The sequence below is a fragment of the Nerophis ophidion genome, linkage group LG26 (genome assembly GCF_033978795.1).
Source record: "Nerophis ophidion isolate RoL-2023_Sa linkage group LG26, RoL_Noph_v1.0, whole genome shotgun sequence".
Taxonomy (NCBI): Eukaryota; Metazoa; Chordata; class Actinopteri; order Syngnathiformes; family Syngnathidae; genus Nerophis; species Nerophis ophidion.
The window spans coordinates 8,170,102-8,194,467 of record NC_084636.1 but is presented as its reverse complement, the minus strand read 5'-3'; the positions used below and the strand labels follow the sequence as shown (position 1 = coordinate 8,194,467).

The 24,366-nt window shown below is 39.7% G+C and overlaps 1 protein-coding gene and 1 long non-coding RNA gene across 4 annotated transcripts in view; one reads left to right on the top strand and one right to left on the bottom strand.

The window, feature by feature from the left end:
- Window positions 1–18,430, top strand: part of LOC133543694 (protein zyg-11 homolog) — a 25,476-nt gene extending 7,046 nt beyond the window's left edge. Inside the window, exons 6-18 of one of the 3 annotated variants that reach the window (XM_061888401.1) lie at window positions 539–655; window positions 759–899; window positions 2,407–2,583; window positions 2,688–2,752; window positions 5,085–5,184; window positions 5,245–5,295; window positions 5,375–5,536; window positions 6,823–6,870; window positions 9,944–10,141; window positions 10,206–10,258; window positions 10,321–10,418; window positions 10,489–10,671; window positions 15,210–18,430. In XM_061888401.1, coding sequence (XP_061744385.1) covers window positions 539–655; window positions 759–899; window positions 2,407–2,583; window positions 2,688–2,752; window positions 5,085–5,184; window positions 5,245–5,295; window positions 5,375–5,536; window positions 6,823–6,870; window positions 9,944–10,141; window positions 10,206–10,258; window positions 10,321–10,418; window positions 10,489–10,667 — 1,389 coding nt within the window. In that variant the 3' untranslated portion in view covers window positions 10,668–10,671; window positions 15,210–18,430. Of the gene's footprint in view, window positions 1–538; window positions 656–758; window positions 900–2,406; window positions 2,584–2,687; window positions 2,753–5,084; window positions 5,185–5,244; window positions 5,296–5,374; window positions 5,537–6,822; window positions 6,871–9,943; window positions 10,142–10,205; window positions 10,259–10,320; window positions 10,419–10,485; window positions 10,672–15,209 lie in introns of all 3 variants that reach the window. The other 2 variants (XM_061888400.1, XM_061888402.1) reach the window with 2 other exon arrangements.
- On the bottom strand, window positions 11,240–24,366 carry LOC133543696 (uncharacterized). The gene is made up of 3 exons (XR_009804500.1): window positions 24,328–24,366; window positions 12,929–12,982; window positions 11,240–12,819 (listed from the first exon to the last, which is right to left on the bottom strand). It is a non-coding gene; the product is annotated as an uncharacterized LOC133543696 (long non-coding RNA).

Genomic DNA, 24,366 nt, shown 5'->3' with positions numbered 1-24,366 from the left:
ATAATTAATCTTACCCTTGATTTTAGTCATAGTTAATAATTATAACTAACCTCTTTACAGTTTAACAGGATACAAAATCATGCGTTAACCATAAAGATTACTATCTAGGCTTATGTCAGGCTCATTACAAATATAAATACTAATTAAATATACTGCGAAAGAAGGGACTCATACAAACTGATGAAAAATACATTTACATATAATTACGCAGTGCCAAAGTAAAATATTTTAATCATTTTAAATGAATGTTTTTTAAATAAACTGTTAATAAAATTTAATTGCAAATGAAAATGCAGCTTCACCACCTCAGTTATAATTTTTGCGCTTTAGAAACTTCTGTGATTTTATCTCCAGACTTCTTGTGTTTGATATTCTCATTACTGCCACAAGTGGTGGAAAAGTGTGTTACAACTGAGTGCGGCTGCGCCCGTACGGACCACAGCTGAGAAACATTGTTTAGCAGTCCTTTAGGGGGCGCTAGAGGCCCAACCATAGTTAAGAAACAATAAAAAAAATGTTTGACATCTAAATCTTGCAGGTGACAGATGCCGCTGTTAAGGCGTTTGTTGAGGAGAGACCCGGAATGACCTTTATGGGACTCCTGGCCACGGACGCCGGTTTTTCCGACTTCCTTTCCGGGGATGGAAACCTTAAAGTATGATTTTTTTTTTTTTCTCCCGGGAGAAATGTGCATAAATTAGCCAACTGCATGTGAATTTCGGTATTTGAAATGTTTTTCTGTGTTTATGATTGATCAGGTCACGGGGGAAGCCAACGAAACGCAGATCTGCGAGGCGCTGCGCCGCTACGCAGAGAGGGAGGGCTTTGTGAGAGAAGCCCTGTTTCATCTCTTCAGCCTCACCCACGTCATGGACAAACCTCGACCTGACATTCTAAAGGTTGTTGTCCTGAAATCCTGTTTCCACCAAGTGATGCAGTTCGGTACAGTATTACGTAAAAGGGACTTTTTAATGAGGTTCTAACAGTACTGTAAATTCCTACTTTTTATTCTACACTTTGAACCCTGTGTAAAAAGTTATGGATATTTCTTCGCCGTCGGCCATAATGTAAATAGTTAATAAAAAACAACAACAAGCAATTACACTGAAAAGGTGTTATCGTTTGTGATGTAGCGCCATATTTTAGACGAGTTCGCTCACTGCAGAAGCTGCAGTGTCCTTTCATTTAATGCTTTCACTTAGAGATGTCCGATAATTTTAGACTGCCGATATTATCGGCCAATAAATGCTTTAAAATGTAATATCGGAAATTATTGGTTTCAAAAAGTAAAAATTATGTATTTTTATAACGCCGCTGCGTACACAGACGTAGGGAGGAGTACAGAGCCGCAATAAACCTTAAAGGCACTGCCTTTGCGTGCCGGCCCAATCACATAATATCTACGGCTTTTCACACACACAAGTGAATGCAAGGCACACTTGGTCAGCAGCCATACAGGTCACACTGAGGGTGGCCATATGGAGAACTTTAACTCTGTTACAAATAAGAGCCACACTGTGAACCCACACCAAACAAGAATGAAAAACACATTTCGGGAGAAAATCCTCACTTTAACACAACAGAACAAATACCCAGAAACCCTTGCAGCACCCCCGCTCTGCCCCCCACTCCTCCACAACCTCCTCATGCTCTTTCAGAGAGAGCATGTCTCAAATTCCAAGCTGCTGTTTTGAGGCATGTTAAAAAAATAAATGCACTTTGTGACTTCAATAATAAATATAGCAGTGCCATGCTGGTATTTTTTATTCCATAACTTGAGCTGATTTCTTTTGGAAAACCTTGTTACATTGTTTAATGCATTACAACAAAATCAGGCATAATAATGTGTGTTAATTCCACGACTGTATATATCAGTATCGGTTGATATCGGAATCGGTAATTAAGAGCTGGACAATATCGGATATCGGCAAAAAAGCCACTATCGGCCAGCTCTAATTGGAATATATTACCAATAATGAATTTTATTTCAATTCACAATCATTATTATTTTTGTATGTATAACATAGCGGTACACAAAACACATACACAAACACGCTAACGTAGCATGACGTTGCTGCTAAAACGTTTGAGCGGTCATGCCAGCACTGAAGCATCAAAGCTACAGACACACAAAATAGTCCATTCACAGTAGTGCTTGATTCCAAATTCCAGCATAAATGCAAGTTTACAACAGAACCTCTCACCCTCATTTCAAACTGGTATGAATTAAAACTATGATGGGATCACACCAGAGCTCCATCTGTTGGTTCACCGAACCCTGATGCCAGTGGACTAAAACGTTGTGTGTCTTTTATAACAAGCGCACCAAACTGTAGTGCTTGGTGGAAGAGCTTAAGCACCCCGGTGACATGTGGTCCTACTATCTACCTCTTTTCTGCTCTCCAGTTGGTAGTTTTAGGCATGAAGAACCACCCCGCCACTCTGAACGTCCAGCTGGCGGCCAGCGCCTGCGTCTTCAACCTGACCAAGCAGGACTTGGCAGCCGGGATGCCGGTCCGGCTGCTCAGCACCGTCACTCAGCTCCTTCTGGAGGCCATGAGGACGTTCCCCAACCACCAACAGGTAGCTGCAACACCATGTTTGAATTTATAACAACATAGCACCAATGATTGAAATTACACCTCAGAACTGTCTGCATAGTTTGTCTTTTTCTTTCTCATCCTCAGCTGCAGAAGAACTGCCTGCTGTCTCTTTGCAGTGACAGGATTTTACAGGAAGTGCCATTTAACAGGTAGCTATATTGGACACACGCACAAGATACACAACCAAAAAAACGTTTTCTCCTAATTGTCCGACTTTAATCAAGTTACTCTAAAGCAGGGTAGTCAAACGTACGGAAAAGGTACGTACGGGATGAGTTTGCTAAGTATGAAAACGATCCAAAATATTTGAGTGAAAGAAACTGTTGTTCTAAATGTGTCCATTAGATGTCACAATAGCAATTATTTGTATCTTTGTAGATGATGCTACGTATGTAAAAAATAAAATAAAGATAAACCACATGTTGGGGCACCAGTCGAGGAAATTGAGCAAACTACATAAATACCCAACTGCAATTTTAAATTTGATATAATTGTTTTATCCTGATGGATTAAGAATTAACACCAATGAGTTGACTGATGAACATTATCACTGAATTTATTAAGAAAGTATAAATAACGACAAATAAAGAAAGAATACTATTAACCGCAACATGTAAGTGTAAAAAAAACCCGGACAACAATATGATTTGTACACTTTCAGAATGTACTTGTTCTATTTTTAAACAAAGAAAACAACCTGAAGTTGTCTTCATTCCGAAGTTATTGTGCCATGATTTTACGAGACTGGCCCACTTGGGAGTAGATTTTTGTCCATGTGGCCCCCGATCTAAATTGAGTTTGACACCTCTGCTCTAAAGGCTTAGTGGCCACATGCGTGGACAGCACCTTTTAGCTCCTATTTCCAAAATTGTGTACACTACTGAACTGGGGTCTTATGGCCGCTTATGTGGACACTTGTACTGCCATCTGGTGGTGTCAGAAGAGAATAAGTACAGCATATCAAGAGATGATTCTTAGTTTTTTTTCTAATTAGGGTCCAATAAGCATAAATAGCAAAGATAAATAGAAAAAGCATGTAAACAAACAGCTTGGGCCTTAAGAGGTTAACCTCTTAGGACGGGGGTCGGCAACCCGCGGCTCTGGAGCCGCACGCGCTCTTAAGCGCCGCCCAAGTGGCTCTCTGGAGCTTTTTCAAAAATGTATGTAAAATGGAAAAAGATGAAGGGGAAAAAATGTGTTTTTTGTTTTAATATGGTTTCTGTACGAGGACAAACATAAAACGAATTTCCCTGATTGTTATAAAGCACACTATTTACTAGGGGTGTAACGGTACGTACCTCGATTTAGAGGTCACAGGTCAGTTCATTTTTGGTACGGAAAGAAAACAACAAAATATAATCTTTTGGGTTATTTACCAAATTTGTAAACAATGGCTTTATCCTTTTAACATTGGGAACACTATAATAATTCTGGTCACGTTAATCTACATTAAACTGCTTCAAATTGTTGCTTGGATTAAATAAAATGACCAAACTTTTCTTCTACATAAAAAAGTGCAACATTAAACAGTTTCAAGTAAACTCATCATGCTTAATTTATCACAGCCTTTGGGAAGCCTGTAGTTGAATTTTATTATGTGATAGCAGGGACCCTGCCATTCAAAACTAGGCTGCTACATTACTAATGATTAATGTAACTATGGCTGAAAAAATAGTACAATAGCAATAGGAGAGACTATTCATCCCTGATGAACACCATGGAGTTCATGTAGGCTTTATGATGCAGTTACATTATATCAACTATCAGAGACAAAAACTCTTCATTCAATATCATGTCCTTTTTTTGCTGCTTCAACACAGCTCAATCAACACTGTCTGTAACACACACACACAGACACCGCAAAATGAGCTAACGTTATGCTAAAAGCTAATTAGCCTTCACTTCAAGCCAGGACTGCGAGTGAGGTGAACTGCAGTTTGTGTCTAGAACGTCAACGGGCTCATAGTGATGATACTAGTAGTTGACTGGGAGGTGTTTATTATCATTTTGGGAGAGTACGCTGCATTATGCTCACCTGCTAAACACCTTTCTGCTCGACGATGAAGCGCTGACTACATGCGCTCTGAATACGATTGGTTGTTACCGCTCTGAATACGCACTGCTGATTGGTTTGACACCCCTGGCTTACAACATCTGCTATGCCTTGTGGTTAGAGTGTCCGCCCTGAGATTGGTAGGTTGTGAGTTCATACCAAAGGCTATAAAAATGGGACTCATTACCTCCCTGCTTGGCACTCCGCATCAAGGGTTGGAATTGGGGGTTAAATCACCAAAAATGATTCTCGGGCGCGGCACCGCTGCTGCTCACTGCTCCCCTCACCTCCCAGGGGGTGAACATGGGGATGGTCAAATGCAGAGGAAAATTTCCCCAAACCTAGTGTGTGTGTGTGTGTGTGTGTGTGACTATCATTAGTACTTTAACTTGAACTTATATTAATGGTTATTTTGCATGTTTTCACAGGTTTGAAGCTGCTAAACTGGTGATGCAGTGGCTCTGCAATCACGAGGACCAGAACATGCAGAGAATGGCTGTAGCTATTATTTCCATCCTGGCTGCTAAGGTATACATAAAAAGGTATGAATATGCATTCATAAGTGTTCAATCTGATCTTTTTCTTTAGTTATCCACGGAACAAACGGCTCAGCTGGGAGCAGAATTGTTCATCGTCAAAGTAAGAAGAGACCCCCACCATGTATTGTCATGACGTTGGGATACGTTTTGCAAGTAAATACCATGTCCGCTCCCTGTAGCAACTCCTGCACATTGTTCGCCAGAAGGCCACTCAAGGCATGGTGGACGCCACCCTCAAGTTTACTCTCAGCGCCCTGTGGAATCTTACCGACGAGTCCCCAACAACCTGTCGCCATTTCATCGAGAACCAAGGACTGGATCTGTTTATCAAGGTTCTGGAGGTACATGGAAACCTTGCACACGTTAAACTCACATTTTAGATGGAATACAATAAGAATAAAGCAGTCATTTTAAGACAGGGGTCACCAACCTTTTTGAAACCAAGAGCTACTTCTTGGGTATTGATTAATGCGAAGGGCTACCAGTTTGATACACACTTTAATAAATTGCCAGAAATAGCCAATTTGCTCAATTTACCTTTAATAAATAAATCTATATATATATAAAAAAAATGGGTATTTCTGTCAGTCATTCGTGGTACATTTTTTTTCATTTTACGGCAGATTTTTTGTAGAGAATAAATGATGAAAAAAACACTTAATTGAACGGTTTAAAAGAGTAGAAAACGGGAAAAAAAATGAAAATTAAAATTTGAAACATAGTTTATATTCAATTTCGACTCTTTCAAATTCAAAATTCAACCGAAAAAAAAAGAAGAGAAAAACTAGCTAATTTGAATCTTTTTGAAAAAATATTTTATGGAACATCATTAATAATTTTTCCTGATTAATATTAATTTTAGAATTTTGATGACATGTTTTAAATAGGTTAAAATCCAATCTGCACTTTGTTAGAATATATAACAAATTGGACCAAGCTATATTTCTAACAAAGACAAATCATTATTCCTTCTGGATTTTCCAGAACAAAAATTTTAAAAGAAATTCAAAAGACTTTGAAATAAGATTGAAATTTTATTATAAAGATTTTCTAGATTTGCCAGAATATTTTTTTTTAATTTTACTCATAAATTTGAAGAAATATTTCACAAATATTCTTCGTCGAAAAAAACAGAAGCTAAAAATAAGAATTAAATTAAAATGTATTTATTATTCTTTACAATAGAAAAAAAAATACTTGCACATTGATTTAAATTGTCAGGAAAGAAGAGGAATAAATTTAAAAGTTATTATTTTATTATTTTAATAGCTGTACTATTTAATCATACATTTTTCTCGTAGTTTTGTAATTTGTCAAACTTGAATTTTCTTTCTTAAATCCGCCTTACTTTCTAAATCTTTCCGACTTTTGTCTCGTAAACTGACTACTTTATTTTCATAGCTGTACAACTCTCATGACTGTATGATGTGAAAAATACTACGACAACGCTCATAATCTAAAAAATCAATTTCTCTTATACCTGTGACTTTTTCCAAATGAAAATACTTTTTTTCCACCTATTTTATTTTATATCTACACCTTCTTGTCAATGCACTACAATATTTGTAATGACTTGTCATTTTGAAATTTTACTAAATTATATCTGCACTCATCCCTTTCTCTTCAGTCCTTCCCTAACGAGTCGTCCATTCAGCAGAAAGTTCTGGGTCTCTTGGTGAGCGACTCGTGTTGTCGAAGCGCATGAAACAGATTATTGTAACGCCCTGCTTTCTGGTCTTCCTAAAAAAGTTATTTATTGCACATTTGCAATTACTCCAAAATTCAGCGGCATGTGTCCTGACAATGACCAGAAGGCGGGCTCACATTACACCAGTTTTAAAATCTGCATTGGCTCCTTGTGCGTTTCAGGATACATTTTAAGCTTCTTCTTATGGTTTATAGATGTTTTTATGGTATTAGGCCTTCCTATCTTTCAGATTTGCTTTTACCCGATGAACCTTCCCGGGCCATGAGACCCTCCGGCACTCATCTCCTAATTATTCCAAAAGTCACGACACAAAGTCACGGGATGGTATCTTTCCACCATTATGGCCCAAATTTATGGACCAGCTTGCCGGAGGACCTGAGGGCTGCGGAGACCGTTCATGCTTTTTAAGAGCAGGCTTAAGACTAGGGATGTCCCGATCCAGGTTTTTGCACTTCCGATCCAATACTGGCCTATCCGAGCATGTATTAAAGTTCAAAGTTATTTAGCCTACTTAACTTGTCAGATTCATGTTGAAAAGGGTTTTAGTTCTCTTGATAACAACTAGCCAGCTGATTTAGGTGAGTTTGAATAATACACAATGGTTGTTATTCAAGGATAAACACAAAATAGACAAAATTATACATGACAAACAGAAATGGCATCATTAAACAATAAAAAGTGAACAGTATAAAGTGCAAATAGTGCTGTAAACATTATTTAAAAAAGCAAAACACAAACAACCTGAGTGGGATAAAATGTCTATAACTCAGCATCAATACTTGCTCTTAAACTAATGTAAACCTGTGTTCATCAATGATGAGTGAGGCTGTGCTAAAAAGCCTCTCACTCACAAGAGTCATTAAAATGTCTTACCACTTTACCACCCCGCTTAACTTTATTGTGGCATGTTTTGCACTCCATTTTTTCGTTTTGTAGGGTAAAATAATCCCACACAGCTGACATTTTTACTGGTAACTCTTAATTCACATGGCCGTCTTTAACGGTTAGAACACAGACCTGTGGATGTGTTGAAGGTGTGCTGGAAAATGCGGAATGGAACTTAGGGAGCAGCAGATAAGTTGAACGTATTATCTAAATTGGTGCGTTGGAAAACACGGACCAGGTTTTCTTTAAAACTGGATCTGGATCGGCATTTTCTCATGCCTTGCCGATACGCATTTTTGGCAAATATCGGCGGCCAATTCATCCAAATATAGGATCAGGACAACCCTACTTAAGACCCGCCTTTTTGATTTTAATTATTTTATTGAATTTGTACTTTACTTTTTATCCTATTAGTTATGCAATATATTTTTAAGTTCTATTTATTTTTATTTATTTACTGTACATTTTTATTTTTTACATTTTTATTTTTTTGTATCAATCGTCATATGTCTTGTATTGCATTCTTTATCTCTACTCAACGGTTCTTACTATTTTACAAGTTTTTTTACTTTTTATTTTCCAACGTTCCTCAGATGAGCCATCTGCCTCAGGGGTTATCGGCCGTGCTTGTGGGGGCGCTTTTGTGTCAGCGTCCTGGTGGCCAAGGTCTGATGACCTCCTGGTGCAGATGGCTCCTGTGATAGTGTTTACTCACATGTCTCCTCTGTACTCATTTGTCCATATTGTTGCATACAGTGGGGCAAAAAAGTATTTAGTCAGCCACCGATTGTGCAAGTTCTCCCACTTAAAATCATAACAGAAGTCTGTAATTTTCATCATAGGTACACTTCAACTGTGAGAGACAGAATGTGAAAAAAAAAAAATCAAGGAATTCACATTGTAGGAATTTTATAGAATTTATTTGTAAATTATGGTGGAACATAAGTATTTGGTCACTTCAAACAAGGAAGATCTCTGGCTCTCACAGACCTGTAACTTCTTTAAGAAGCTCTTCTGTCCTCCACTCGTTACCTGTATTAATGGCACTTGTTTGAACTCGTTATCTGTATAAAAGACACCTGTTCACAGCCTCAAACAGTCATACTCCAAACTCCACTATGGCCAAGACCAAAGAGCTGTCAAAGGACACCAGGAAAATAATTGTAGACCTGCACCAGACTGGGAAGAGTGAATCTACAATAGGCAAGCAGCTTGGTGTGAAAAAATCAACTGTGGGAGCAATTATCAGAAAATGGAAGACAAACAAGACCACTGATAATCTCCCTCGATCTGGGGCTCTACGCAAGATCTCATCCCGTGGGGTCAAAATGATCATGAGAACAGTGAGCAAAAATCCCAGAACCACACGGGGGGACCTGGTGAATGACCTGCAGAAAGCTGGGACCAAAGCAACAAAGGTTACCATCAGTAACACACTACGCCGAATCCTGCAGTGCCAGACGTGTCCCCCTGCTTAAGCCAGTGCATGTCCAGGCCCGTCGGAAGTTTGCCAGAGAGCACATGGGAGAATGTCATGTGGTCAGATGAAACCAAAATAGAACTTTTTGGTATAAACTCAACTCGTCGTGTTTGGAGGAAGAAGAATACTGAGTTGCATCCCAAGAACACCACACCTACTGTGAAGCATGGGGGTGGAAACATCATGCTTTGGGGCTGTTTTTCTGGACGATTGATCCGTGTTAAGGAAAGAATGAATGGGGCCATGTATCGTGAGATTTTGAGCCAAAACCTCCTTACATCAGTGAGAGCTTTGAATGGTTGAACGCGCTTTTAATTTACAAATAAATTATTTAAAAGTCCTACATTGTGAATTCCTGGATTTTTTTTTCACATTCTGTCTCTCACAGTTGAAGTGTACCTATGATGGAAATTACAGACCTCTGTCATCATTTTAAGTGGGAGAACGTGCACAATCGGTGGCTGACTAAATATTTTTTTGCCCCACTGTATGTTTGGTATCTGTGTCCGTGCATACGTATGTGATAATGGGGTGTATGTGTCACCAGGGTATTGTTTTTAACTTTGTAAAGCACTCTGCATTGCATTTCTTTTATGTATAAAAAAAAGTTTGATTGATTGATTGATAAAAAAGACCAAACAATGTAACATGCTAACCTCTGCGTGACGCATGTAGAACAACATCGCGGAGGTGGGCGAGCTGCACGGCGAGCTGATGGTGCAGACCTTCCTGGACCACATCAGGACCCTCTTGCACAGTCCCGAGGTGGAGGTGAGCTACTTCGCCGCCGGCATCCTGGCGCACCTGACGTCACGGGGCAAGGACGCGTGGACGCTCAGCCCTGACCTCAGGTCCTCACTGCTGGAGCAGCTGGTAAGAAAAGGAGACGAGAAATGTGTAAAGTTTGCGGCGAGCCCTCATGCGTGTCTTCTGCTAGCACGCTGTCATCATGGAGTGGCACGCGCCAGACTGTGAGATGGTGGCGTACAGGTAGACACACCACACCAGTATGGAAACATAGGAAATATATAAATATACATACCATCCTGCAGGTCCTTCAACCCCTTCTTTCCTCTCCTGGAGTGCTTCCACACGCCCGGCGTCCAGCTTTGGGCAGCGTGGGCCATGCAACATGTCTGCAGCAAGAACGGTGAGACCAGCCGTGCTCCCGTCCAGCTTCTGATATGTTTAGTAATATTAATATTATGGCCGTCAAGCAGCCGCGCGCTACTGCAGCATGCTGTTGGAGGAGGGCGGCCTGCAGCAGCTGGAGCGTGTTCACGCCAACCAGCAAACCCACCCGGATGTCCGACTGTTGACGGAGAGCATTTTGGAGAGCCTGGAACGTCACCAGGCTCGTACGGGCCTGCCAAACGGACGCCGCCAGACACCGCTATGAGGGGGTAAAGACACACGCCTCTGACGTTTCCAGTCTGTGCCCGTAAAAGCCGTCTTGTTGCTGCCGTTTGTACAGAGAAAAGAGGAGGAATAGTGATATATTGTAGTGTCCCGGAAGAGTTAGTGCTGCAAGGGGTTCTGGCTATTTGTTCTGTTGTGTTATGGTGCGGATTTTCTCCCAAAATGGAGTTTATCCTTCTTGTTCGGTGTGGGTTCACAGTGTGGCGCACATTTGTAACCGTGTTAAAGTTGTTTATACGGCCACCCTCAATGTGACCTGTATGGCTGTTGACCAAGTATGCATTGTATTCACTTGTGTGTGTTTACTAGCTCAATCAATCAATGTTTATTTATATAGCCCTAAATCACAAATGTCTCAAAAGGACTGTACAAACCATTACGACTACGACATCCTCGGAAGAACCCACATAAGGGCAAGGAAAACTCACACCCAGTGGGCAGGGAGAATTCACACCCAATGGGACGCCAGTGACAATGCTGACTATGAGAAACCTTGGAGAGGACCTCAAATGTGGGCAACCCCCCCCCCCCCCCCCCCTTGAGTATAATATATGTAAAGCTACATATATTATGGGACTGGGCCGGCACGCTGTTTGTATGGAGGAAAAGCAGACGTGACGACAGGTTGTAGAGGACGCAAAAGGCAGTGCCTTCAAGGCACGCCCCCAATATTGTTGTCCGGGTGGAAATTGGGAGAAATTTGGGAGAATGTTTGTCTTGGGAGATCTTAGGGAGGGGCACTGAAATTCGGAAGTCTCACGGGAAAATCGGGAGGGTTGGCAAGTATGCCGTAAAAGCCTGCTTGTTGTTGCCGTTTGTACAGAAAAAAGGGGAGGAATAGTGATATTGTATATTGTAGTGTCCCGGAAGAGTTAGTGATGCAAGGGGTTCTGGGTATTTGTTCTGTTGTGTTACGGTGCGGATGTTCTCCCGAAATGTGTTCTTGTCCGGTGTGGGTTCACACAGTGTGGCGCATATTTGTAACAGTGTTCAAGTTGTTTATACGGACACCCTCAGTGTGACCTGCATGGCTGCTGACCAAGTATGCCTTGCATTCACTTGTGTGTGTTTACAAGCTACATATATCATGGGACTGGGCCGGCACGCTGTTTTTATGGAGGAAAAGCGGACGTGACGACAGGTTGTAGAGGACGAAAAAGGCAGTGCCTTATAGGCACGCCGCCAACATTGTTGTCCGGGTGGAAATCGGGAGAAATTCGCGGAAATAGTTGCCACGGGAGATTTTCGGGAGGGGCACTGAAATTCGGGAGTCTCCCGGGAAAATCGGGAGGGTTGGCAAGTATGCCGTAAAAGCATGCTTGTTGCTGCCGTTTGTACAGAGAAAAGGGGAGGAATAATGATGCAGGATGTTGATATGGCAATTTTCCTGCTTCATATGTACTGTCAGAGCTGCAACAGGTGCCTGTGTGTAAAGCAGTCTTTCTCAAACAGTGGGGTGGGGCCCTCCTGTGGGGGCACGGTGCAATGTCTTGCCGACCTTTGGCAAGTATGCCGAGGAAAGTTTAGAAACCAATATTCACTTATCAATAGTAGGGGTGTAACAGTAGACAAAACTTTCGGTTCAGTACGTACCTCGGTTCAGAGGTCACGGTTCGGTTAATTTTCGGTACAGTTTTAGGTTATTTACCAAGTTTGCAAAATCTTCCACCAAAAATATTTTTCTTAGTGTAATATTTGATGTGAAGTAATGGGAACTTTGGATCGGTCAGTAATTCATAATAACATTGATTTTGATTCAATATTATGTTATGAGCAATGACAGTTTGAAATAAAATAACAAAAAACAGCTTTGTTTTATTAGTCAACGTTGCAACTTTTTCTAAATTACATTTAGCCTTTAAGCTTTTTTATTTCACTTTTGTTTGTGTTTTTGTTTATTTTAATAGTTGTGACAGTCTCCAGCTGTCGTCTTGCTGGTTCCAGGGACTACCAAGGAAGGACATGCCTTTTTAGCAGGTGTAGACTTCTTTATTTTTTCAAATAAGACTAGTCTCCTCCGTATAGCTCTTCAGCTCCACTTCTTCGCTCGCTCCTCTCTCGCTACGTGTCACCTTCACGTTGGCTCCTTCCAGGCTCTACGCCTCTCTCCCCCACGTTCATTAGTGCCGCCCCTTTTAACAGTGCGAGAGGATTCATTAATTGTATCCAGGTGCGCGATCTACGCACCTGATTTCGCTTGTGGCGTCGCTCCCGGCACATCTCGCCTCGCTGCTCTCTCACCATCTCCGCCTCCTCGCCGCCATCTTGGGTCGGGCTCCAGCGTGCCCTGGCGCTCTGTCAGACAGTCGGCTCTGTTAATATGTTTCTCTATGTACTGGGTTAACGCATCCGCAGTGTTTATGGGCGGGATACGGAGTTAACGCATGCGCAGTGTTGATGAGCGGAAAGGAAAAAGTGTTTCCGGTTTTTCCTCTGTGCAGCAGTTGATTAAAAGTTGTGAACCAGAATAGACGCTGTGTTTATTCACCCATATTTAACCGGCTCCGCCTCTTCACAATAGTATTTTTAGAATGTGCCGTGGGCCTTTAAAACATTAGCTGTGGGCCGCAAATGGCTTCCGGGGCACACTTTTGACACCCATGCTATAGATAATAAAAAATAAAATCTGATAAATCTATGGGTAAAAAGCAGAACCTGGCGACGCATGCGCGTTTATCATAACTCTCTCGGTCTCTCTGTCTCTGCCCCTCCCTCACGAATGCTGCTGCGTGCACAATTTGTTTTGTTTTTAACTCCTTCTTAACCCTGAACATACATTGAAAATACGCGCAACCCTAACTCAAAATGCCGGACATTTGAGGCATTTAAAAAACTCCACCCGGACAGCCCTGTGAAAGAGGACATATCCGGTGAAAAGAGGAGGTATGGTCAGTCTATCGTAGCCCGGTCGCTGCTAGCATGCCGTGTTTAGTGCCTCCGTGTGTAATGTTTACACAACGTGCGGTACGCTACTTAATATGTCCTCGTGGAAACTCGTTCGGTACACCACCGAACCGAAACCCCCGTACCTAAACGGTTCAATACAAATACACGTACCGTTACATCCCTAATCAATAGGTATATATTGTTACATGTACAAAACGGCACCAACACAGGACATGGGGATCAGGTTGTGCCAGCGTGGTCCCCACATGGTCGGTAGTATCAGAGATGTGCATACCTGCCAACCCTCCCGGATTTTCTAGGAGACTCCCAAAATTCCGCGCCTCTCCCGAAAACCTGGGACAAATTTTCTCCCGAAAACCTCCCGAAATTCAGGCAGAGCTGGAGGCCACGCCCCCTCCAGCTACATGCGGACCTGAGTGACGTGTCGACAGCCTGTTTTCAAGTCCGCTTTCCCACAATATAAACAACGTGTCTGCCCAATGACGTTATAACTGTAAAATGATCGAAGGCGAGTTCTTGGTTTCTTATGTGGGTTTATTGTTAGGCAGTTTCATTAACGTCCTCCGAGTGCGGTAACTGACAACACACAACAACAGCAGTCACGTTTTCGTCATCTGCCATAAACAGCATTGTTGTGACACTCTTAAACAGGACAATACTGCCATCTACTGTACATGCATATGGTTAGAAAACAAGGATGGACGATTCAACCCTTAACCCAACAATGAGTAGATGAGTGTTATGTGTGTGTAAATGTGTATATAAATGAACACTGAAATCAAAGTATTTATTTTATGTATGTATATATATATATATATATATATATATATACACACAGAGCTAGAATTCACTGGAGGCCAAGCACCCTCCAGCTCCATGCGGACCTGAGTGACGTGTCGACAGCCTGTTTTCACGTCCGCTTTCCCTCAATATAAAGAGCGTGTCTGCCCAATGACGTTATAACTGTAGAATGATCCAAGGCGAATTCTTGGTTTCTTATGTGGTTTTATTGTTGGGCAGTTTCATTAACGTCCTCCGAGTGCGGTAACTAACAACACAACAACAACAGCAGTCACGTTTTCGTCTACCGTAAAGCAGTTTGTCTGCCGTAAACAGCAATGTTGTGACACTCTTAAACAGGACAATACTGCCATCTACTGTACATGCATATGGTTAGAAAAACAAGGTTGGACAATTCAACCTTTAACTCAACAATGAGTAGATGAGTGTTATGTGTGTGTAAATGTGTATATAAATGAACACTGAAATCCAAGTATTTCTTTTATGTATGTGTATATATATATATATATATATATATATATATATATATATATATATATATATAAAATACTTGACTTGGTGAGTCTACCTTTAAATATACTCCTCCCCTCTTAACCATGCCCGCCCTCCGCCCCGGCCCCGACCACACCCCCCACCTCCCGAAATCAAAGGTCTCAAGGTTGGCAAGTATGCAGATGTGTCTAACCCAATATTAAAAAGCATCGGTGAATAAATACTGGAACGTCTGTTAATTAAAAGAACCGGTGGACAAATGCTGGCTCCTCTGTTGATTATGATACGGTTTTAAGAAAAAAAATGTTTTTTCCTCTTTCAGGTAACTTCCTAACCATGAGGAGATGATCTTCCCAAGAACGCCCCACATGTACAAATAAAAGGTCAGAGGGTACGCACTTCTTTGCACACAAACTAAGCTTATTTATATTCTTCCGTTTAAAACTAAATACTGTTACATAATATTTCAGCGAATGTGTTAATAAGTATGCTTGAAAATCGATGTGGAAATGTCAGCATTTTATGGACTATTAGTTTGACCTGAGGCCGCACGCGTGACCTGGAGCATGCTGGGACTTTTGCTAGCCGATGCCTCTCCCACAGGACGTTTAAAAAAAAAAAAAAAAATTGTCAAGATGATTCTTTGCTGTACATTTCAAAAACACAAAGTGATATGAGCGGGATAGCAGTGTCGTGTAACGTCTTGTAGGCCGCACATAACGTACTGTGTGAAACGTGTTAGCATGCAGTATGGAATGTGGACTGTACATACTAAAAGGTATTAGCGTGTCCACCAATGGCTTGAATTCATTGTACTTTGTACTCGTGACTTTTGGATGATGATCATTTGAGGGATTGTAATATTACAAGAATGCTGGTTGTTCCCTGTTCTATGGTTATCATCACACGTTTCCTTCTTTGCTGTCACTTGACAAAAAAGCCAAAGAAAAAGCAAAATACAATGCTCGTTCCTCTAAAGTTTGGTCTGACTTTTAAAGCATGTTTTTCTATTTTTGCTTGAACGCTGGGTTTTATATGACATGTGAGGCATTCCACTTTGGAAGTTCCAATTGACTTTTCTTTCATAAAAGTGTAAAAATAAGGAAACTATACACTCTGTGATCCCACTTGACTTTGAGTTATTTTGATTTCTAAACAAATGAAAGCCCAATCCCGATACAAACCCTCACTCACTGCCCTCAAAATGAAGTAAAAAGGGGTAATCTTACCTAAGAATTGGGACACCATTTGCTACGTCACTGCATAGTTTATGTTAAGTGACTACATAATTACGTTTGCACATACAGTGGGGTAAAAAAGTATTTAGTCAGCCACCGATTGTGCAAGTTCTCCCACTTAAAATGACGTCAGAGGTCTGTAATTTTCATCATAGGTACACTTCAACTGTGAGAGACAGAATGTGAAAAAAAAAATCTAGGAATTCACACGTCGTGTTTGGAGGAAGAAGAATACTGAGTTGCATCCCAAGAACACCATACCTAGTGTGAAGCATGGGGGTGGAAACATCATGCTTTGGGGCTGTTTTTCTGGACGATTGATCCGTGTTAAGGAAAGAATGAATGGGGCCATGTATCATGAGATTTTGAGCCAAAACCTCCTTCCATCAGTGAGAGCTTTGAATGGTTGACCAAATACTTATTTTCCACCATAATTTACAAATTAATTATTTAAAATTCCTACAATGTAAATTCCTGGATTCTGTCTCTCACAGTTGAAGTGTACCTATGATGAAAATGACAGACCTCTGTCATCATTTTAAGTGGGAGAACTTGCACAATCGGTGGCTGACTAAATACTTTTTTGCCCCACTGTACGTCCCACCTAGATTTGTACCTCACGCCAAAATGTATATCCTTATGTATAAATACCGTATTTTTCGGAGTATACGTCGCACCTGCCAAAAATGCATAATAAAGAAGAGAAAAAACATATACCCTAATTCCTTGAATTGCCGCTGGGGCGCTAATTAATTTAAAACCTCTTCTCACTCCGGCATTTACCAAAGGAATGCGGTAAATTTATGCCTGCGCTTATACATTTGAGTGTGATGTAAGGATACCATCACGAAAAGCACATTTAATAAAAAAAAACATTATGGTCTTACCAGTGTTTCCCACAGGTCAAGCATCTATATGTGGTGGTGTGGTCGGGAGGGGGTGGGGATTTAGGGGGTACGAGGCAGTGGCGGTGGCGATGACCAAGAAGAACGCAGAGTTGGAATATAATTACAACACTTTATGTACATATTTATATACATAATTATATAATATTTACATATTTATATAATATGTAACTACAAGCTCCATTCACAGACAGAGTCCCATTGCTTTTATGAGCGGTCGAGCGAGTCAAAAGCGGGGAAAAAATGAAATAATATATATTTTTTTATTTTATTTTATTTGTGGCAGCCGTAATTCTTTCCTGGCGGGCCGCCACAAATAAATGAATGTGTGGGAAACCCTGGTCTTACCTTTCCTTATAAATGAAGTCCATGCCAGCTCCTTCTGATCAAAAGCATCGATAACTTGTTTATAGAAGTCTTCCTTATCTTTCTTCAGTTTTAAAAGTCTCTCTGTCTCTGAGATCTTCCTTTATTACCTCCTGCTTCGATTGAAAGTCCAGTTTAGAAAACTGTTTTATTTTAGATATGTAATCCTCCATGTTAAAAGTGCAAGTGAGAGGAAAATATAAACGATCGCTGCTCACTCTTGCTGCTTTTTGCAGCCGAGTAGTCGCAAGAAGGATCACTAGCGCCCTCAACCACCAGGAGGTGGGAGTCATTTAATGACTCATATTTGACACACGCAGCTACGGTATATTAATAAAACATAGCTGCTTACTGTTCTTTTTAGCATATTCAATAGCTTGGACCTTAAATCCTACTGAATAGCTCTTAATCTTCTTCCCTTTATGCGATTTCAAATTATTGAAATCAGCCTCCTCCATTTTGAAAATGATGACAGGTGAAGTGTCACTCGTGACGTGACGAGTTTGACCCGGTGGAAATTCTAGACATACGCTAATAAAAATAATATTTTGCGAAACGAGTTTGACCCGACAGTAATTCTAGGCAGGTGCATACTATATACCCGGCGGCAATTCAAGGAAATATGGTAACCTCCATATTATTGCAGCCTAAATCATCTGCATTTGCAAAAAATAGTTGCACATTTGTTTTCAAAAGTGTTATCAATGCTGATAAAACGTGCATGGATTCTGGGAGGGACTAATAGAAGTGGAGCAGGAAGTTCTACGAATGCAAGTAGCCACAACCCATTTGTTGTACTTTGGAGGGAAAAACGATATAGAAAGTGAACTTCTCCTTGAAATCGGTTTGACTTTTGAGACATGTTTGTCCAGAAAGTGTTTGGTTGAGTTCCAAAAGGTTTGAGGGTGTTCTATTTCAATCCCTCCTCCTTCCACTTGAATGACAAATATTCATGTCTATCTTTCATAAGCTTTTATGGCGTTGCTACTAAATGTGGACATTTTTCCTCTTAGGAAATAAAGAATGTAAACGTTGACGTTGTTTTATTGAATGTTGTCATAAGAGATTGGTAAATAACCCTTCATGGGGACATTTTATATTCACAGGTGGTAGCTCGGTTTTTGTTAGAAATGCACAGTTTCATTTTGATGTAATTATCTTTAAGCACGTAACACCCTTGCAGATACACTTGATGTAATGTAAGCCTGCTACTTTTGACATAGTTGTAAGTCTAAAGCCGGCTTGGGCAATTATTTTGACTCAGGGGGGACAAATTTAGAGGAAAAAAATGTGTCTGGGAGTCGGTGTATCTATCCATCTATTTATATATATATATATATGTATATATGTGTATATATATATGTATATATATATGTATATATATATATATATGTGTATATATATACATATATGTGTATATATATATTTATATATATATATATATATGTGTATACATATATATATATATATATATATATATATATATATATATACATATATATATATATATATACATATATATACATATATATATATATATATATTTATATATATATATATATAAGCTTTGAAAATCTGCTGTACAGTATGTGTGCTTGGCTCTGTCACGCCAAATTTCTTTCCCCCTACAAAAACCTTCCCCCCGGAAGATATTTGGCATGACAGCCCCTCCAATGCCTGAAGGACCCCAATGAGGGCGTGACAATACCAAGTTATATGACTTAAGGTTTACAGCTGCAAAATTAGCGAAACAAAAATAGCTTGAAAGGTTAGCATGCTGGAATGCTAATATTTTTTCCTCACCGTTAAGGGTTACAGCTGCAAAATTAGCAAAACAAAAATAGCTTGAAAGGTTAGCATGCTGAAATGCTAATATTTTTTCCTCACCGTTAAGGGTTACAGCTGCAAAATTAGCGAAACAAAAATAGCTTGAAAGGTTAGCATGCTGAAATGCTAATATTTTTTCCTCACCGTTAAGGGTTACAGCTGCAAAATTAGCGAAACAAAAATAGCTTGAAAGGTTAGCATGCTGGAATGCTAATATTTTTTCCTCACCGTTAAGGGTTACAGCTGCAAAATTAGCGAAACAAAAATAGCTTGAAAGGTTAGCATGCTGAAATGCTAATATTTTTTCCTCACCGTTAAGGGTTACAGCGGCAAAATTAGCGAAACAAAAATAGCTTGAAAGGTTAGCATGCTGAAATGCTAATATATTTTCCTCACCGTTAAGGGTTACAGCTGCAAAATTAGCGAAACAAAAATAGCTTGAAAGGTTAGCATGCTGAAATGCTAATATTTTTTCCTCACCGTTAAGGGTTACAGCTGCAAAATTAGCGAAACAAAAATAGCTTGAAAGGTTAGCATGCTGGAATGCTAATATTTTTTCCTCACCGTTAAGGGTTACAGCTGCAAAATTAGCGAAACAAAAATAGCTTGAAAGGTTAGCATGCTGGAATGCTAATATTTTTTCCTCACCGTTATTTTTCACCTATGACAATCAGCCAATTATAATGCTTTTAAAACAGGCAGCTGTGTGGGCTGCTTTAAGGTCCTTCCAACTTCATTGGGGTCCTTCAAGTAGTTTCTTCCGGGGGGAAGGTTTTTGTAGGGGGGGGGAGAAATTTGGCGTGACAGCTCCTATTTTTAGGAACACTAATACAAAAATCTCACAATAATGAAAGCTAAAAACGTTACGACTAGAGATGTCCGATAACATCGGACTGCCGATATTATCGGCCGCTAAATGCTGTAAAATGTGATATCGGAAATGAACGGTATCGGTTTCAAAAAGTAAAATGTATGACTTTTTAAAAAATGCCGCTCTAGCGAGTGTTACACAGACGTAGGGAGAAGTACAGAGCACCAATAAACCTTAAAGCCATGCCGGACCAATCACATGATATCTACGGCTTTTCACACACACAAGTGAATGCAACGCATACTTGGTCAACAGTCGTACAGGTCACACTGAGGGTGGCCTTAACACTGTTACAAATATACGCCACACTGTGAACCCACACCAAACAATGACAATCACATTTCGGGAGAACATCCGCACCGTAACACAATATAAACACAACAGAACAAATACTCAGAATCCCTTGCAGCACTAACTCTTCCGGGATGCTACAATAGACACCCCCCACTACACCCTAGTTATGACAGACCGCCTTAAAAAACGGAATGGAATTGCACATTTTCTTACTGAATGAGACACCCAGAATGTAAATGAAAATAAAAAAATGTGGGATTTACCATAATAACTATGATCGATAAAACACTGAATATTGACAACATATAAACGTCACACCCACTCTTGATTAAAATATTTCACAATCAAGCGAAACGCAACAAAAATGCAACAAACACAGCGAAATATGAATGTGAATATTACTTACGGTGTATTACTATGCTTGTGTAGATAGAAAAACAACAATATTTTGTTTTGGCTTAATTTCCCCACCTAACCACCTGATGGCGCCAAAAACCCATGAAGATAATGTCAAGTGCGGGTCACATCTCTGTGCGAGGTCGTTCCTCCAGATGCAAAACGGACCATTCCGGATGAAAAGGTGAAGGAAGGTAGGAGGTGATTTAATAATCATAAATCATACACCATACCAAAGACAGAAACAAACAAAAGAAAAGTGTGCCGATCGCATGGGAAGCTACGGCAACAACTTAGCACAGGAATAACAAATATAGCATTTGCATAGCGCGAAGGAGTGATCAACAAAGGTGGGCCTAAATAGTGTCTCTTGATTACGAACAGGTGAGTGTCCCAAACACCCGAGGCAGGTGAAAATCATAAGTAACCATGGTGACTGAACTCAGGAGGTGCACAACAACAGGAACTAAGGGAGTCCAATTAAACAGAAAACACAAAATATGATCCGGACCTCGGCTCATGACAGATAATTCTCAGAGCTTTGATAAGCGTAAATGTGTTAAACTGCTATTAAATTGCTGAAATGCAATGAAAATGAACTCGGGCAGTTCTATATATAACATGGCAGATGTATAGAAAAGATGTGCGTGAACTCAAACAACATTTTAGGCACTGGAAAAATCATATTTGGTGTCTATATTACCAAAATCAGTAGTGGCCTATTCAAGGCTGTGACTACCCAACCTCAAATATTCTACTCTGCAAATCATTTTTTCGACATCGTGTATTTTCCGAGTATAGAAAAAAACTTCTTTTTGACAAAGAGGCCGTGAAACAAACAAACAAAAAACTTATATACAGTAGATCAGAAGTAAAAAAAAAAAACATTTTATTGCTGACTTATGACTTTTATGGGCGGGTGCCTTAAGGATACAAAAAGTAAGTGTGTATAGTCAATCTTAAGGTTGCACAAAGGGTCATCTATTCCAGAACCTTAGACAAAAACCATGAGAAAAATCCAAAAGGTATTCATATAAAATAAAATAACACATTTTATAGATAATAATTCTAGTTTTACATGTAAAAACCAATGTTAAAAACGAAAAAAAGAAATGAACATTTAACATCAATTTGACCTTTTAAGAACAATTCTTATGGGTAATGAGCAGAGAAGAACTGTATTTCTGAATTTTTTTCTAACTTTTTGAATCAAAGTGCTTGCACTCACAACTTTCTTTGTGGCTCATTTTGCTCTCATACTCATTTTAAAAACAACATTTTTTTTTAATTCTGTTTGAATCAAAGTGCACAACTTTCTTCGGCCCCATATTGGCTCATTTTGCAGTCATACTCAATTGAAAAACTAAACATTTTTCATACTTTTTTAAACAAAGTGCTTGCACTCACAATTAAATTTGGCCCATAGTGGCTTATTTTGCTGTTATACGCAATTTAAAAACAAACATTGTTTCTTTCTTTTTGAATCAGTGCTTGCACTCACAACTTTTTTTGGCCCCAGAGTGGCTTATTTTGCTGTCAAACTCAATTTACAAACAAAAATATTTTCTTACATTTTTTTAATTAAAATGCTTGCGCTCACGTTTAGTGGCTTATTTTGCTGTCAGACTCAATTTAAAAACAAATATTATCTTACTTTTGACTTTTTAAGAAAAATTCTTATTGGTAATGAGCAGAGAAGAACTATTTCTGAATTTTTTTCTAACTTTTTGAATCCAAGTGCTGGCACTCAAGTTTCTTTGTGGCTCATTTTGCTCTTATACTCATTTAAAAAAAAACATTTTTTGCATTCTCTTCTAATCAAAGTGCAAAACTTTATTTGGCCCCATAGTGGCTTATTTTGCTGTCAAACTCAATTTAAAAACAAAAATACTTTCTTACATTTTTAAAAAAAAAAAAGGCTTGCGCTCACAACGTTTAGTGGCTTACTTTGCTGTCAGACTCAATTTTAAAAAACAAACATTTTTTCTTTCTTTTTGAATCAAAGTGCTTGCACTCACAACTTTTATTGGCCCCATCCATCCATCCATCCATCATCTTCCGCTTATCCGAGGTCGGGTCGCGGGGGCAGCAGCCTAAGCAGGGAAGCCCAGACTTCCCTATCTCCAGCCACTTCGTCTAGCTCTTCCCGGGGGATCCCGAGGCGTTCCCAGGCCAGCCGGGAGACATAGTCTTCCCAACGTGTCCTGGGTCTTCCCCGTGGCCTCCTACCAGCTGGACGTGCCCTAAACACCTCCCTAGGGAGGCGTTCGGGTGGCATCCTGACCAGATGCCCGAACCACTTCATCTGGCTCCTCTCGATGTGGAGGAGGAGCGGCTTTACGTTGAGCTCCTCCCGGATGGCAGAGCTTCTCACCCTATCTCTAAGGGAGAGCCCCGCCACCCGGCGGAGGAAACTCATTTCGGCCGCTTGTACCCGTGATCTTATCCTTTCGGTCATGACCCAAAGCTCATGACCATAGGTGAGGATGGGAACGTAGATCGACCGGTAAATTTATTGGCCCCATAATAGCTTATTTTGTTGTCACACTCAATTTAAAAACAAACATTTTTTGTTACTTATTTTATCAAGGTGCTTGCACTCACAACTTTCTTTGCCCCCACTGTGGCTTATTTTGTTGTCATAATTTAAAAACAAAAATTGTTTCTTTCTTTTTGAATCTAGGTGCTTGCAATCAGATTTTTTTCTTGGCACCCATAGTGGCTTATTTTGCTGTCATACTCAATCTAAAAACAAACATTTTTCCATACTTTTTTAATCAAAGTGCTTGCATTCACAACTTTCTTTGGCCCCATAGAGGCTTATTTTGCTGTCAGACTCAATTAAAAAAAAATATTATCTTACTTTTGACTTTTTAGGAAAAATTCTTATTGGTAATGAGCAGAGAATAACTATTTTTGAATATTTTTTCAAACTTTTTGAATCAAAGTGCTTGCACTCAACTTTCTTTGTGGCTCATTTTGCTCTCACTCATTTTAAAAGCAACATTGTTTTCATTCTGTTTTAATCAAAGTACACAACTTTCTTTGGCCCCATAGTGGCTCATTTTGCAGTCATACTCAATTTAAAAACAAAATGTTTCATACTTTTTTAATCAAAGTGCTTGCACTCACAATTTCCTTTGGCCCATAGTGGCTTATTTTGCTGTCATACTCAATGCAAAAACTTTTTTTTTTTAATCAAAGGGCTTGCACTCACAACTTTCTTTGGCCCCATAGTGGCTTATTTTGCCGTCATATTCCATTTAAACACATATTTTTTCCTTTCTTTTTTTAATAAAAGGCACTCACAACTTTCTTTGGCCCCATAGTGGATTATTTTGCCGTCATATTCAATTTAAAAACAAGAAAGCACACCGACTGAGCGCGATTCTTAGGACACTAAATTTCGCGGAATCATACGCGTGACATAGATTTATAGATGTGATAGTAGATGACATTATAAAAATGTGAGATTGCATCAAGACGGTGTTAGAAAACCGAGGTACCATTGTATTAAAAAGAAAAAAAAAAGTGGTTTGTCACCCAAAATTATTGTCCAATATATTGCGGAGGTCTCTTCTC